General features: G+C 46.7%; 1 protein-coding gene across 13 annotated transcripts in view; it reads left to right on the top strand.

The window, feature by feature from the left end:
• Positions 1-16,577, top strand: part of ROR2 (receptor tyrosine kinase like orphan receptor 2) — a 232,264-nt gene that overhangs the window by 110,316 nt on the left and 105,371 nt on the right. The window contains exon 1 of one of the 13 annotated variants that reach the window (XM_063696551.1): positions 14,979-15,149. The exons of the other annotated variants lie outside the window; for them this stretch is intronic. Within the exon in view, the coding sequence (XP_063552621.1) occupies positions 15,062-15,149 (88 nt within the window). The 5' untranslated portion in view covers positions 14,979-15,061. Of the gene's footprint in view, positions 1-14,978; positions 15,150-16,577 lie in introns of those variants that run through there. 13 annotated transcript variants of the gene reach the window in all.

The raw sequence follows: 16,577 nt of genomic DNA, 5'->3' as shown, positions 1-16,577 counted from the left end.
ATACAACACACACACACACACTACACATACCCACACCATATGCACAAACATGTATCCCCACACATATACCTCTCACACCACACACACAATATACACCACATACTTCCATAGACACACTCAAAGAAACACACAAACACACTCCCTCACATTCATATACCAGACACACCACACTCGTATACCTCCCCACAATATACACACACCACACATACCCACAGCATGTGCACACATATCCTCACACGTATACACCACACATATACACACACACATAGACACCCCACACCACACATACACACACACCCCACAGACCCACACTCACAACACACACCACATACATACACACATACACCATATACACACAGACACACCCCTCCCACATTCATACACCACACATATACACACAGGCACACATGCCTGTACTTACACACACACACACACACACACACACACACACACACCCCGATCTGACAGCACCAGGAATCAGGCCAGGATATCGGAGGAGGTGTTTTGGTAAACCCGAAATACACCCAGCCCCCTGCTGCCCCCCGGAACCCCTTCATCTTGTTAATTGGTGAATTCATTCCTAAGCTGCTGTCATCCCACGCTTGTGTTGCTATGTGCCTGTGCGTAGCCAGTGCGGAGGGCCTTGCATGTTGTGTAGTGTGTGCTTTTTGTGTCTTTATTTTAATGTCGTTTTTGACTCGTTGCCCGGGGTTCCGTTATTAGATTTCCCTCTCTCCCAAACTGAAATTTATCTAATTTTCTCTTAGAGTCCACCGGGAACTTCTCTCTAGTTTCTGCTGAAGCAGACTTCTACTGTGTGCCGAAAGACGATTTTCTTGTTCTTTGTGCCCGTTTATTTAAAACTCCAGAATGGAGCACTGCTTTTATGAATGCTGGGTTTCACGATAACTCATAACATCTGTCATGGTTAATGCTTGGACACACAATGCCTTTACTCTTTTAAAAAGGGTCTAACGGGAGAGATCCTATTTTCCGACTGCAGCGGGGTCTTCTGCGCCGGCCGTGGTGCTCGGGGTCTCTATTCCCAAGGGGCTGAGACAGCCATGCTGGGGTGGCCGCCTGCGAGCCTGGTGAGGGACCCATTCCCCAGTGGTAACATCAGAAGCAGAGGGTTCTGAAGATGAGATCTTAACTCGGAATGAAACCCCACGGTCCAATCTCAGGGTGTTTTCGTGTCTTGTCTATACAAAAGATAGCTTATGCCAAGGAGAGAAAAGATAGCGGCTGTGACCAGGTGTGGCATGACTGGTGAGTCAGGAATGTTTCAGGTGCCAGGAGGGGAGGGGCTGCAGGAGATCCAGAAGGGCGTCCCAGCCCTTCAGTCAACACTGTGCGCGCACTTGGCCCTGGTCCCAGCTCTCGGGGCCTTCAGGTTAATCCATAGTCTGAGTGGCTCACTTGGTTCAGAAATGGCCTGGTAGTGCCTGGTTTAATTTGCCTTTATAAGCTAATAGGCTAAGTTGAGCATTTCAAAGGGGCGATTTTTCCTTCTTAAAGTTGCAGTGAACACATCTTTCAGGATCCAGAGGGAGAATTACACACATAAGGTATGCCCAGGTTAAGGAACACGGTAAAGATTTTAACTGCCTAATAAACTATAAATCCCTAAATAAACTCCCAGACGAGGCAGTAAAAGCTAGACGTCAACATGCAAAAATGAAACTAGTTTTGTGAGGGTAGGGGGAGTATGGGTAATTTCTGTTTTTCCTAAAATACATATTTAAAGTGGCAGTTCGACAATGAAAAGAAAAGTATGGTTCGGTGATTTTTTTTCTTTTATATGTTCCACTTAGAATGTGTGAACACGTGGCGCTGTAGCCTACATTCCTTATTCTTTTACTTCTACCTTGTAGCTTAAAATTAAGAAACCTACAACAGTGATTAAAACTATGTATTTTTTTCTACTTGCCAAATGTGTGTAGATCAATCTAAGAACACTGGACGTTAAGAAATTTTCTTATGCACAAGTGGAATTTGTCTTCTCCTTTTAAAACACGTTAAACATCTTGAAAATGAGACAACTGGGACATGAAAAATTTATGAGATGGCTTTGAGAATAACTGCTGATCCTTTAATTGATTGGCCTTCTTCCCCAAGCCCCTTAAGATCGCTTACCTTTGGGTAGTGTTCATAAAGTGCAAAGAGCAGGGGGATTGTTTTAATATGGCAAGGCTTCTCCCCGCCTCCCTTCTTAAACAGCTAAGTTTCAGCCAGTCATATTTGGTGATTTTTTTATTGTTACAAGTTTTGGTTTTTTATAGTGGATGTGATGTGATCTCATGACATGGCTGTTTTAAGACCAGTAAGCAGGCTGGGCACAGTCGCTCACGCCTGTAATCCCAGCACTTTGGGAGGCTGAGGCAGGCGGATCATGAGGTCAGGAGATCAAGACCATCCTGGCTAACATGGTGAAACCCCGTCTGTACTAAAAATACAAAAAACTAGCTGGGCGTTGTGGCTGAGATCGCGCCACTGCACTCGCTTGGGCGACAGAGTGAGACTCCATCTCAAAACAACAACAACAACAACAAAAAAAACAGTAAGCAATGCAGAACAGAAATTCCTAAGGAACCATTTATTACCATGTACACATCTCGAGTGAACTTTTAAAGTTGTTTTCCTTGAATACAGTTTTTTTGAAGAAAAATTATTTTATTTTCTTGTGATGATTTTCCAATCTAATAATCTTAAATTACTATAATTTCTTTCCTCTAGAAAAACATAGTATATACCATTGACCAAAGCTGCAAACAAAAATCTGCAGCTAGTAAGTGGAATATAGCAGACAGACTGAATGGGCAGGGCTTGTGTGATTTGAGGGGTTCCTGCCTGGCACCTGGCTGAGGCCACTGCCCAGGCGGCAGAGGTGGAGGAGCGAGCTGCCATTCATAACTGGGCAGCCTGGAAAAACCAAGGCTTCAAGAAGTTCCAGAACTCGCCCCAATGCAGGATCCTGTGAGCAGCAGCTCCTCCTGCCACCCTCAGAGCTGACATCAGCTGGCACAGCCCCCAGACCAGGGGTGGGGCAGGGGCAGGCAGTTAGCTGCGTTGTCCCACCAGAGGACAGAGGAGACCTGGGCTTTCTTAGCATTGCTGCTCCTGAACATCCATCAGCTGCAGACTTTTTTTTTTTTTTTTTTTTTTTTGAGATGGAATCTCACTCTGTCTTCCAGGCTGGAGTGCAGTGGTGCGATCTTGGCTTACTGCAGTCTCTGCCTCCTGGGTTCAAGCGATTCTCCTGCCTCAGCCTCCCAAGTAGCTGGGACTACAGGCACGCACCACTACGACTGGCTAATTTTTGTATTTTTAGTAGAAAGGGGGTTTCACCATGTTGGCCAGGCTGGCTTCGAACTCCTGACCTCAAGTGATCTGCCCGCCTCAGCCTCCCAAAGTGCTGGGATTACAGGCGTGAACCATGGTGCCTGGTCCAGACTGGATTAATAATTGGTACCTCTTCACAGGACAAAGTGCCATACGACAATAAAAACAAATGAACTTCACCCACAAGCTACACTGTGGGTGAATCCCACCACCAGATGACAAAGAAAAGAAGGAGGCCACAGAGAAGCATGGTGGGATTCCATGTGCAAAGTTTTGTGTGTTTTTAAAATAGGTGAAACCAAACTCTGTTGTTTAGCGGGGGAATACAGGAAGTAAAACCTCATTGCTTGCATGTGCCTTGGATTTTACCAAACACTGGGCTGGGGAAAGCTGTTTTCAAGCTATACAGAAAGGTGGGGAAGTGACGATCACAAAAGCGTTGTCCTAGCGCCCAGAAATTAAGCAATTACTATAGAAGTGAAAGGCAGACATGTGGAGGAGACACCTCGTGAGAGTGTTTTTGTGGTGTCTTCTTGAGAAAGGTTTTGTGGGAGACCTTCCCAGGCTGGCAGGTGGCTTGGCCTCCACCAGTCAGCCCCTGAGCTCCACAGGTGCGCCCTTCCGCCTCCTGCAGCTGCAAGTAGATACCACCTGTAGCTTTTCCCTCCTGCCCCTGCTGGTCTTCCTGGAGAGATTTAGTTCATTTTAATGATTTTACAGGTCTTATGGAAAGATGCTCACCGCTGTTGCTGCAGGCTCCTGAGTTCACTGCGATGAGTCGGTAGCCTTACTGGGAACATTTTCACTCATAGGAGACGGGGATCAGGGATGGGGCAGCAGGGCCGTGGAGAGAGTTCCAATCTACATTTAACTCTGAGCATGTCAGGGCAGCCCCCAGTGGCTCTGACAGGCTGTTTTTGCTCCTTCTGCTTTTCCAATATATGGAATGAGGGCTGGGGGCAGTGTGTGTGCAGAGAAGAGAGCAATGGAGCCCATAAATCAGTGCAACCGTCACGGTGAAATTGTACATGTCTCCTTAAAGAAGCCACGGAAATGGAAGTGTTTTAAGACAGAGGAGCCAAGGCTATTTTGGGGTGGCCTAGCATGTTTGTTTCATGAGGCACATCTTTGCTTCCATTAGCAAATGGCACTGCTGTGAACTGGCTGGATTGGTGCAGGACCCTTGGAGGTGAGGGGGCAGCAGGTTGTGGAGAGAGGCTTCCAACAAGGGGGCAGCACATGAAGACTGCAGGGGCTGTGTCTGCAGGGGCTGTGTCTGCAGGGGTCTCTTTAGGCATCTTCAGCTCCATCACCATGTGTTGTAAGACATGCCTGGCCTCAGGCTCCTCATCCCTGGCCCACCCACCCACAGTGACGTTTGTGCCCAGAGACATAAGGCAGGGTGCATTCCTGTGGTGGACTGGAAAAGCAATCATTTCCTGGCAGAGTGCTTGGTCAAGTTGTAAAGTGGTCTCACTTGAACAGAGCCCATGCTATCGAGTTTTATTGGAGCTGTGTTTATCTTGAGCTCTGCAGGAGTCAAAAGCTCACTGGAACTTTTAGGTAAAACCTGTGTGTGCAGATGGGCCACACCTTCCTTGGTTTCAGGACAACAGTTTTGCTCGGCTTTAAAATCGCAAGAGCTCTCATTTGGGATCCATACCTTTGGAGAAAGTCCTGACAAATTGACTCCACTTAGGTTTTTCATGTTGGAATCTTAAGTGTTTTGATGGATGGGTCCCTTTCTCAGTGCTGTGTGTCTGCATGAATCTCGCTGACCTTTGCTTCTCATGGCTGTCACAGAGCAGCCCTGCTGACGACGGGACTGGTGGGGTATTTTGTCCCAGCTATTCCATGCATAAGGTGTAGAGAGTATGTCTTCTGCCATGGCTAGAGTTAAATAAAGGAAAATTCATGCCAGGCTAAGTTCAGGATTGATGTTTGCTCTGTGTCTGCATTAAAAAATAAACCACAAACGTGGTTGTCCTCCAGCAGGGCTGGTGTTGAGTTAGCAGCTGCCAAATGACTTGTGGATGGTGGGTTTGCACGCGGGGACGTGGTCCTGGGCATCTGTGGCACAGGGAAGGGAGGAGATGAAACACAGCTGGGGCTCTGGGCAAGTCCACCCAGCGATGCTCAGGAAAGCCAGGACCTGAGTGGGCTCCCGTAGCCCACAGTTTCTGGTCTTGTTTCCTGAGCCAGGTTGTGCCTTTTTCTCTGGGTAACAAGATAGATTTACTGACCTTTGCCATGGAGATCATGTACTTTGGAACCCGAGACCCGTTTTTACTTTCCACTTGTCAGCTGGAACAAAAGCCGGAATGAGCTTTACAGCCTGCAGGCCCAGGGGAACGGCCTACCCACTCTCCACGCAGTGTCCTCCCTGGAACCATCCCTGACCTCAGCCCGTGGGTGCTTGAGGCTGGGGGAGAGAACACAGAGAGAAATCCCATGGCTCGCATATGCCTCAGATTTCCCTGAACACTGGGCTGGGGAAAGCTGTTTTCAGACACAGTGAGGGGACGTCCCTCCCTCCATATCCCTTCAAGCTGAGTCTTGCAGCAGGACTCGGGTCTGCTCTTGGCTGCGTGGGGCAGAGGGGATGCTCCAGCAGATGTCCAGGACAGCTCCTCCTGCGTGTTGAAGCCCCAGGGAGCTCTCAGGGGCTGAGCAGAGCTGATCAGTTGGAAGCTGGCAGGAGTGCAGGCGGCTCGAGGCGGGCATGCAGGTCTGCAGGGTGCGCTGGCCATGGGCTGCTTCTCTTCGATAGGGGGTCATTGAGGGATGTGCATGGAAAGGAGTGCTCAGCTACTCCGGGGGCCTGGGGGGCACGGCTCTGGCGTGTGGCGGTGCTGGTGGTGGGACTGGGAGTTGTCTTTGTCTTGGAATCAGTTGAGGGTGACCTCAAGAGATTTGACTTGAGTGCCTGAAAGGACATGGCTGCCATTTGCTGGGAAAGGGACAGTAGCGGTTGGGGCAAAGCTGGGAGTCACGATACAGGCACAGTGCACTCGGCATGCCATTTGGACACCCAGCTGGGGGTGGCAGGATGAGGACCTGTTGCAGAAGTGCAGACCAGGACGCTGGAGCCCAGCGTGGATGCGTTGGGAGCATCCGGCAGGCTGGATGGACAAGCAGCTGAGCAGCCTTGGGGGTCCTTCCTCCCTCCCAAGCATTTATGTCTGTGGGTTGGTGTCGTGGTGACCCATCTGCAGCCACCCTGATGCCATGCCTCTTGCCCACTCGGCAGAGAGCACCTGGGTGTTTTATCTCTCAGCCCACCTTCCCTGTCCCTCTTTGGGGGTGTTGCCGGGCTTAGGGGAGCCCACTCTGAGCCCCTCACCTGCTTTTGTGTACCACATCCTGACTTGCTGGTGGGCTCCTACCCAGGAGGGCTGTGCTGACCTGGGCAGGGCTCAGGTCTGGCACTGCGGCGTCTTCTCCTAGCATCTCCCTTCCTCCTTTCCCCTCCACTGAGGTTTGGGGCCATAGGAGGCCCCGATTTCTGCCAAGATGGACGTTGCATTTCTAGTTGCTGTTTCTCTCCATTGTTTTGGGGTGATTTGAGGAGTGTACCTGTCAGGGTCCAACTAGAGAAACAAAACTCGTAGGAGATATATATGAAAAGATTTGTCACAGGGAATCGACTTACTTGGTTGTTGGGTCTGACCAGGCGCATTTGAAATCCATGGGGCCGACCACAGGAAAGGGTGGCTGGAACTGTGGGCACCGCTGAGGCTACTGTCCCTGGTGGGAGTTTCCTCTTTCTCAGAAAAGCCGCTGCTTTGCTTTTGAGGCCTTCTACTCACTGAGCCAGGCCCACCTGGGTCATCAAAGATTATCTCCCTTACTTAAAGTCAGTCACATGACAGCCGACCTCAGTCATGTGACAGCATACCTGGAGAGCAGCACCTAGAGTTGCGTTTGACTGATGGCTGGACCGTGGACCCTGGCCGTCATGGGTAGGGGACACAGCCTTTTTTTTTTTTTTTTTTTTTTGCCATTGTGACCCCAGAAGTTGACAAAGACTCTTCCAAACTTCTCATTTAACATCTCATGGATGTTTGAAAACATAACATAATCTGTGATATTTCTTCTGTCGCTAGTCACTGTGTTTAAATTTTAAAGTAGTGAATTGTACCAATGTTAATCCAAAGAAGAATTAGGAATTATTTTTCCCTCACACCTGGAATGGCAGTGAACATGGCTGGAGTTGATTGGCTGTGAGTGCCTTGGGCTCTGTGAGAGATTCATTAGGGGATCTCCATTCCTCATCCTGCTCTACAGGGTCAACCTTGTGGTGACTTTATGGTCAAGCCCACCGGTGGTCAGCTTGCAAGTCCAAACAGGACAGAATATGTGTGGCCCAGCCTGAAGGAGGCACCCGTTGGTCTGGGGCTCTCTGACTTGGACTTCTTTCTTAGGTCAGGGACATGATTGGCTTGCATTTGACCGCACACACAGCATTGTTTTTACAGGGAAGGGAGATGGCACCATCTCCTCTGGCAGGGCAAGCTGAAGTCTGCAGTCCTTCACTTGCTTTTTTATTTTTTTGAGACAGTTTTGCTCTTGTTGCCCAGGCTGGAGTGCAATGGTGTGATCTCAGCTCACTGCAAGTTCCGCCTCCTGGGTTCAAGCGATTCTCCTGCCTCAGCCTCCCAAGTAGCTGAGATTATAGGATTCTCCTGCCTCAGCCTCCCAAGTAGCTGAGATTACAGGCATGCGCCACCATGCCAGGCTAATTTTGTATTTTTAGTAGAGATAGAGTTTCACCATGTTGGTGAGATTGGTCTCAAACTCCTGACCTTATGTGTTCCACCCACCTCGGCCTCCCAAAATGCTGGGATTACAGTTGAGAGCCACCACACCCGGCCTGTTCACTTGCTTTTTTGCAGGGGAATGGATGTTGTCCCCCCAGGTGCCTCTAAGGAAAAGCAGCACAGAATCCTCACCTCATTTCCACCAAACGCTGCTGGTCTCTTCCAAGAAGATATTTGATTCCTCTCAGCCCAAAACATGACTTCATGCTTGTGTTCTTTTTCTTAAAAATAATAACAAACTTACATTACAAAAGTATTAATACAATTTTTTTTTTTGTTTTTTTGAGATGGAGTTTCGCTCTTGTTGCCTAGGCTGGAGTGCAGTGGTGCAATCTCGGCTCACCACAGCCTCCGCCTCCCTGGTTCAAGCAATTCGCCTGCCTCAGCCTCCCGAGTAGCTGGGATTACAGGCATGCACCACCACACCAGGCTAATTTTGTATTTTTAGTAGAGATGGGGTTTCTCCATGTTGGTCAGGCTGGTCTTGAACTCCTGACCTCAGGTGATCCGCCTGTCTCAGCCTCCCAAAGTGCTGGGGTTACAGGCGTGAGCCACCATGCCCAGCCACAAATTTTTTAAGAAATTGAAATCATAGAAAGTGTGTACTGTTAATCCCTTCTCAGGTCTCAAAGGCCAAATGTAGCTCCTGGTAACAGTTTGATGTCTACCTTTTCAAACTTGAGTTTCTACACACACACACACACACACACACACACACACACACACACACACACACACACACTTAGTTTTGGTAAAAGGTATTCATACTAACTTTTTTTTCAAAATTTGTTCCCTCAATATAATAACATAAACTTCCATCAATGAGTGGATGCATAATTCTTTCTTACTCTTTTTAATGGCTGCAAAATAAACTCGAAGCTCCATTTCCTCTGCAAATAAACAAGACCATTGCCCACTATACCCAGTTTGGGGAGGCTGGTGGGCTCCAGTCTACTTTCCTGCTTCTGCAGTTGGGTTTTGTGTTGTTAGTGCTGTGTGCTCTCAAACCTGCTTATGGGAGTTGTGTTTGTTATTGTACAGACATAGCTTTCTTTTCTTTTCTTGTTTTAGAGACAGAGTCTCACTCTGTTGCCCAGACTGGAGTGCAGTGGTGTGGCCATACCTCACTGCAGCATTGAACTCCTGGACTCAGGTGATCCTCCCACTTCAGCCTCTAGGGTAGCTTGGACTAACAGGTTCATACCACCATATCTGGCTAATTTTTAAATTTTTATCGTTTGTAGAGACAGGGTGTCACTGTGTTGCCCAGGCTGGTCTCGAACTCCTGGGCTCAAGCGATCCACCTGCCTTGGACAGCCAAATTGCTGGAATTACAGGCAAGAGCCACCACACCCAATCAGAAATAGTATAAATGACATAATCTATAAATTTCAATGGGTGTAAAGAAAGGAAAAACTCAAGTTGACTGATCTGAAAATACAGGATGAGGAAAACTTTTAAAGATAATTTTTGTTGAATTAGATATGAGTCATAATGAAAATTGATTAGGGTTTTGTATTCAGATGCATAGGTGCATTTAGACACTTTAAGAAAACCAAACCAGGAAACAGATGAAATATGTGATTTGTGAAGAAATTAATGTGAACAGCAATGAGTAGATTTTTTACTCAAAGAAAGGGCTGGGCTGCACATCTGTTGATTAATGATGGTTCATTTATGTGTATTACGTTAAAAATATTTATTGTGGGTGTGGATCATTATTTATAGTGCCTAACTGTATCATTTTTAATGTTTCCATTAATGAACATTCATATGAATGAAGATTCGTATGGATCTTGGTTATATCCGTAGGAAGGCGTCAGCTGGTCCAGTTCCAGAATATGACTGTGCCTTCATTTCATTGCTCCCTGCTCTAGTTATTTACAACTTTCTTTCCCTTGGTTTCAGGTAACCTGGAAATATTCACAGATTACACCTGAGCTCACGGCCTTCTTTGAGATGTGTGCTTTTTTTTTTTTTTTTGAGACGGAGTCTCACTGTGTCACCCAGGCTGGAGTGCAATGGCGTGATTTTGGCTCACTGCAACCTCCGCCTTCTGGGTTCAAGTGATTCTCCTGCTTCAGCCTCCCGAGCAGCTGGGATTACAGTTGCATGCCACCATGCCCAGCTAATTTTTGTGTGTGTGTGTTTTAGTAGAGACGGGGTTTCACCGTGTTGCCCAGGCTGGTCTCGAACTCCTGAGCTCAGGTAATTCACCCGCCTCAGTCTCCCAAAGTGCAAGGATTATAGGCGTGAGCCACCGTGCCCAGCCGACATGTCTGCATTTTATTACAAATGTGCCCATACACTTCTGAGAAGGGTAGAGCATGTTAATCTGTATGTCTCACTCTGGCTGCACTCCGTGGAAGCGACTGCCTGTGAAGTTTAATTGGCTTGGAGGTGGGACAGTGCCATGATGTCTAGTTAACATATATTTAAGTTATACCTTGAGGTCATTTGAAAATGGAATTCTCCCTAGTGCCCAGCTAGTGTTTATCCTCTGATGTTTCTAATCATGTAGCCATTTAAAATAGGGAGATGATGAGACACTTGGAAGGCTTTTAAGAAATTAATCTCCCACTTAGCTTTTTATAATGTTAATTAATGTCTATACCAAACTCAAAGCAAACATTAATGATGTAATAATCTAAGTAGTCTCTTTAATATCAAGGCTAATTCAAAAAGCCTTGTATGAGGTTGCTCAGCAAGTCTTGTCAGTGTATTAAGACAGGAAACAGAAACAAGGGGCAAGCTAATGGATTGTAGAAGATGCAATTACTATTTTTAAGAGAATATGTGCTTTATTTATTTATTTATTTGAGACAGGGTCTTGCTCTGTCATCCAGGCTGGAGTGCAGTGGTACAATCTTGGCTCAGGGCAGCCTCTTCCTCCCGGATTCAAGTGATTCTCCCTCCTCAGCCTCCCGAGTACCTGGGATTACAGGCGTGCACTACCACGCCCAGCTAATTTTTGTATTTTTAGTAGAGATGGGGTTTTGCCATGTTGGCCAGGCTGGTCTCGAACTCTTGAACTCGAGTAATCCACCCACTTCGGCATCACAAAGTGCTGGGATTACAGGTGTGAGCCTCCGCACCCTGCCGAGAATATGTACCTTAAAGCCCAAGTAAATAGACTAAAAACTTTTAGAATTAATTTGTGAACTTACTAATGAATTTACATACAATATATTGGAAAAGATTTCCTATGTATCATCAAGAATCAGAAGATGTACAGGGGAAACATTCCATTGCAAAAGCAAAATAGATAAGCCACACCACACCACTGTACCATCAAAAATATGCAGGTGCTGTTGAAGTTACCTAAAAACTTCATCAAACAATAGGAAAGTATATAAGAATAATGAAATTTTCAAAAGTACAATAATTTATTTATGCTCTGGAAGACTGAATGTTTTAAAGATGTCAGTTCTTCTGAAGGTAGCAAACATTTAAAATAACCCCAAAGCCACATCCCAGTGGGACTTTTCAGGGATGCTGGACAAAAGGATCCTATGACTCATTTGGAGGAATAAAGAAATGGCAAATGCCAAAGAAAATTTTGAGTCTGATAAATGGTGAAAGGAGATCTTTACTGTGTTTTCAAATACATAAAAAAGCTGCAAAAACTACAACATGGCACTGCCCAAAATGATAGATACTGATAGGAGAACAGGCAAAGGAGACAAATACATTTCTTCAGAAGAAAACTGCTGTGGTTGTTTTAACAATTTTAAAAGTCCTGAGAATCATTGATTCCAGAACTAGAAATTAAGCCTACCAATGGAACACGTTTTGGTTATCAAATTGAACAAAATTATATTCTTAGACACTGCTGATCGATCTGTACATTGGACCGATCTGTACATTGGACTGATCTGTACATTGGACCAGTCTCTTGAGATAACGTTTTGGGCCATGCATCCTGAACCCACCCCCTGCTCCTTGGACCCAGTACTTTCACTTCGAGGAATCCGTCCTGAGTAGATGGGAAGAGAAATAAAGATTTACAGATGGAAGTGTATCATAGCTTTATTTGGTGCAGTTGACAATTAGAAATGAACCTAGTGTTCAGAAGCAGGAAAATACTTAAGTACATTTCATAAGCTACATAGAGAAATGTTTATTTATATATTTATGAGATGGGGTTTTACTCTTGTTGCCCAGGCTGGAGTGCAACGGTGCGATCTCTGCTCACTGCAACCTCCGCCTTTTAAAAGTCACATTAAAAAAAAATGATATAGCAAAACCTTCAAAATGTAATATTCATCTATAATGATATGGGAAAATTTTTATAATATGTTGATTTAGTCAACTAAGCTAAGCTCACAGGAGATACTTGACTACATAGAAGAATTGGGTTCCTTATGGAGCATATAGTTAGGGGGCAATATAACAAAATATTATTAATATTATATTAAAAGTTAATGTAGCAGGAAGTTCAATTTATGAAATGAGTCTAATCTTGTAACAAAAAGTGAACTATAGAGTGTGTATATAGTTAGGGAAGTCAGAAGGCCATGCATCAATGCTTTAATAGTGGTCTTGTCTGGTAAACATATGGCAGATGATTTTTATTCCTTCATTATTCTTTCTAGCACTTTCCCAATTTTCTGTAAAAGCTGACTTGCATTTTAATAATCAGAGCAAAGTTATAAAAGAACCTTCAGAGTCTCCCCTTCTCAAAATGTTACTGGACACAGTACATACACATTTACAAAAGATCACATTTTTTTTCTTTTTCTTTTTTTTTTTTTTTTGAGACGGAGTCTCTCTCTGTTGCCCAGGCTGGAGTGCAGTGGCGCGATCTCAGCTCACTGCAAGCTCTGCCTCCCGGGTTCACGCCATTCTTGTGCCTCAGCCTCCCGAGTAGCTGGGACTACAGGCTCTCACCACCACGCCCGGCTAATTTCTTTTTGTATTTTTAGTAGAGACAGGGTTTCACCGTGTTAGCCAGGATGGTCTCGGTCTCCTGACCTTGTGATCCGCCCGCCTCAGCCTCCCAAAGTGGTGGGATTACGGGTGTGAGCCACCACGCCCAGCCACATTTATTTAACCCAGTAACTAACCACTGATTTCTGCATAGTTATGCTGGTACAATGGCAGGATCATGTAATTAACCAGTGTATTTCTTTTTGTTGTTGTCGTTTTTTAAGGAACACAAATAAAAATGTAAGGTTTACGTCAAGGTTAAAAATACGATGAAATAAGAAAGGGGGTCTGGAGTATGCGTGGAAACATACCTGGGTATAACAATGAAATGGCGTGATTGCTGGTAGAATGTTCACTATGCTGCACCATGTTCTATGCTCCATACATTCAGTCCTATGAATGGGAAGGGCTCATTTCCCCCATTCTGTAGATGAGAAAACTGAAGCCTGGCAGTCACGCTTCTTGGGAGTATCCTGAGTAGCCCTGGCCAAGGTGGGCTTTGAACCCAGGGAGCCTGGGCTGTTAACTACAAAACCACAGGATACGTACAACAGAAGACATCGACATTCCCTGTCCAAATCGCCAGCAGGCAGCGGGGAGAAGCCACCCAGTGAGAGTTCCTAAGAGCCAGAAAGGAGGAGACCCACACTCCTGCTGGATCAAAGCTGATGTAAGTCAGCAGTAAAGCTTTTCATTGGTTTATTCGCCGATGGAAGGACCTTCTCTTTCTTTTTCTTGCTTCAGAATCAGTGTTTGCCCAAAACAGCAATTTGTGGAAATGGAGAAAATCTGAGAATTCTTCTGTGGCTTTGCTAAATTGAGGCTTGTCCTCCACAGTCCATCCTACCCTCCCCCACTTTTTTTCCAGCAAAATAAGTGATAGTTCACTCACCTTCTAGGCATAAGAGTCATCCTTTCTCTGTGGTCAAACCAGTTCAGAGCTGACTCAAAAGTCCTGTGACTTGTTGAAATACAACATTGGATGTGTGCCCCCTGTTCTCTCCCGGCATCCCGAATACTGGCGTTGGGATGTTTCCTGACACCCACCTTCTCCCCCTGCCTGGGTCTCAGGCAGATGTTCCTGTCCAAGTCTTTGTGCGTCGTCTGGGCAATGGCAGCTGTCCAGGTCTTCCAAGTGCAAGATCTCAGGATGGTTTCACAAGTACATTGCACTCTGTTTTATGTTCTCACCACAGGGGAATTAGAGGTGAATTACAGGTGAGTGGAGCCCACCGGGTGCCCCACCAGTTTGACACCTTCGCCCCAGGTGTCCAGGTGGGTGAATAGCCCATCACATGCCCCGCACTTCCAGGGAGAGTCTCTCCTAGCACCTGGGAGCATCTGCTCTCAAGTGGGGTGTGGCTCGAGCAAGCTTTAACTTTATTGCGTGTCCTCAGCCTTCCCTGATTACCGAAGGCTTTCTTACGCATCCTGGGAGGGGCGCCTTGCTTTAAGGGCTTCTGTGTGTTACAGACATGCTGCCAGCAGTGGAAACAGATGTGTGTGTTTTTCTTGTTGGCCCCCATGTCTGAAAGACACATGTTATTTGTCATTGGCTTACTTAAGGCCACAAAGAAACATTGACAGCCCAGCCCTGTGGCCTGTCTGACTTGGGAACAGGACCCAAGCCCAGAGCGCCCCCCTTCCTTTTCATTTCCTTGGGGCCAGCGGGCCGGGGGTGCCCTGTGGGCAGCGCTGTTCACTAGGTTAAGGGGGCCCTGTTTTGTCAGAGAAGAAAATACAGCTGGCAAGAGGCCTTGCCCGGCACCCCCTCCTGCCAGGGCAGGCTGTTTCCTAATTGCAAACACATGGGCTGGTTCCAGAGTGTGGGGACGAATTCCATGTCCCGCCTGGGAGAGCCGTGTGTGTCCCACCCCTGATGCCCTGTTTCTCATCAAGGAAATGGGGGTGTTGCATACCAGGGCCAGAGGACAGCTGCCTCGGGTGGGGGAGTTCCCGGGCACTCCCAGATGTGCCTGCTGGGAACATTTTTGGTGTGCGTTGAAACATTGGGATTTGATTGCATTTCATCGTCCTCTGTTTCCTACTACATTTTTGGTGAGTGCTTTTGAAAGTTTTCTCCCTTTCGCTTTTCTTCCTGTGTTTGCGACTATGAAGTAGACCTGTTGAATGCACTGTGTCCTGCAGAGGGGATGCCCTGCCCCCGGCGTGTGCACATTCCTACCTGTTAGTGAGGTTTAGTGCCCACTTCACTGGGAACGTGAAGTGCCAGGGGATACTGATGCTGCAGTCCCAAAAGGCCACACCCTGAGTGGAGAGGCCCCTCTAGCAGGAAGCACAGTGAGTTTGGCTGGGGGAACCCCACAGGCATGTAATCCAAGGGACTTGGATGTAATGCCCAGCTTCATCATTTCCTTGTGGCTCTGAGCATTTGTTTACCTGCCTGAGGCCCATCCTTTATCTGTAAGATGCCGGTAATGGTGTCTCTCTGGGAAGGTGGCCTGGTCATGATGATTACCTGGGAACTGTGAAGTAGAGAAAGTCTGGCAGATTCTATCGTCGGCACATGAAATTCTTATTTTCTCTGCCCATCGACTTAGACGCACTGCTGTGAAGCACCAGCTCATTGTGAAAAGCCTGTTTTCTCTGAGCTCTGCTAGTGGAGGTAGAAGCAGGCTGACCCTGAGTACAGGCATGGAAGAACAGCAACAAACTGCAAGGATCTTAGAGGAACCGCCGGTGAATCCGGCAGAGATTGTGTATTTCAGAGAAATTTAGGAGATTGAGACGCCTCGGGCATTTGGAGCTCTGGGGGCACCTTCCCTGACGCCCCAGCCTAACTAAATATAATCCTGTTTATTCATTGTCACCTTGGGAACGTGGGCCTCCTTATTCCTTCCCGTCTTTTCATTATGAGAGTTTTCAAATATGCACAAAAGTTGAAAGATAATACTGCAAACACACACATAAACTCTCCACCCAGATTCAGCGGTTGTTGATGGTATGCTGTTTCTTGCCCCCACTTCCTCTGTGCCCCTTAAATCCATATTTTATAAAAATTTGTTGCTGAGGCCGGGCACGGTGGCTCATGCCTGTAATCCCAGCACTTGGGGAGGCTGAGGCGGGTGGATCACAAGGTCAGGAGTTTGAAAAAAAAAATTAGCTGGCGTGGTGGCATGCGCCGGCAATCCCAGCTACTTGGGAGGCTGAGGCAGGAGAATTGCTTGAACCTAGGAGGTGGAGGTTGCAGTGGGCCGAGATCACGTCACTCCAGCCTGGGCGAGAGAGCAAGATTCCGTCTTGAAAAAAAAAAAGTGTTGCTGAACAGTTTGAAAATAAGTTGTTGACATCATGACATGCCCCTGCCCCAAATATGTGAGCATCCATCTCCTCTAAGAAAAACTGTCATTCTCCATAATGGCAGCACCATTCTTACATGGAACAAAATTAACAGCAGTCCCATGATATCGTCTAATGGTTACTTGATATTCACCTTTCTCCAGTTCTCTTCAGAATGTGTTTAAT

Source organism: Gorilla gorilla, chromosome 13 (genome assembly GCF_029281585.2).
Source record: "Gorilla gorilla gorilla isolate KB3781 chromosome 13, NHGRI_mGorGor1-v2.1_pri, whole genome shotgun sequence".
Taxonomy (NCBI): Eukaryota; Metazoa; Chordata; class Mammalia; order Primates; family Hominidae; genus Gorilla; species Gorilla gorilla.
The sequence above is the reverse complement of the archived record's forward strand: the minus strand, read 5'-3'. Positions and strand labels throughout refer to the sequence as shown.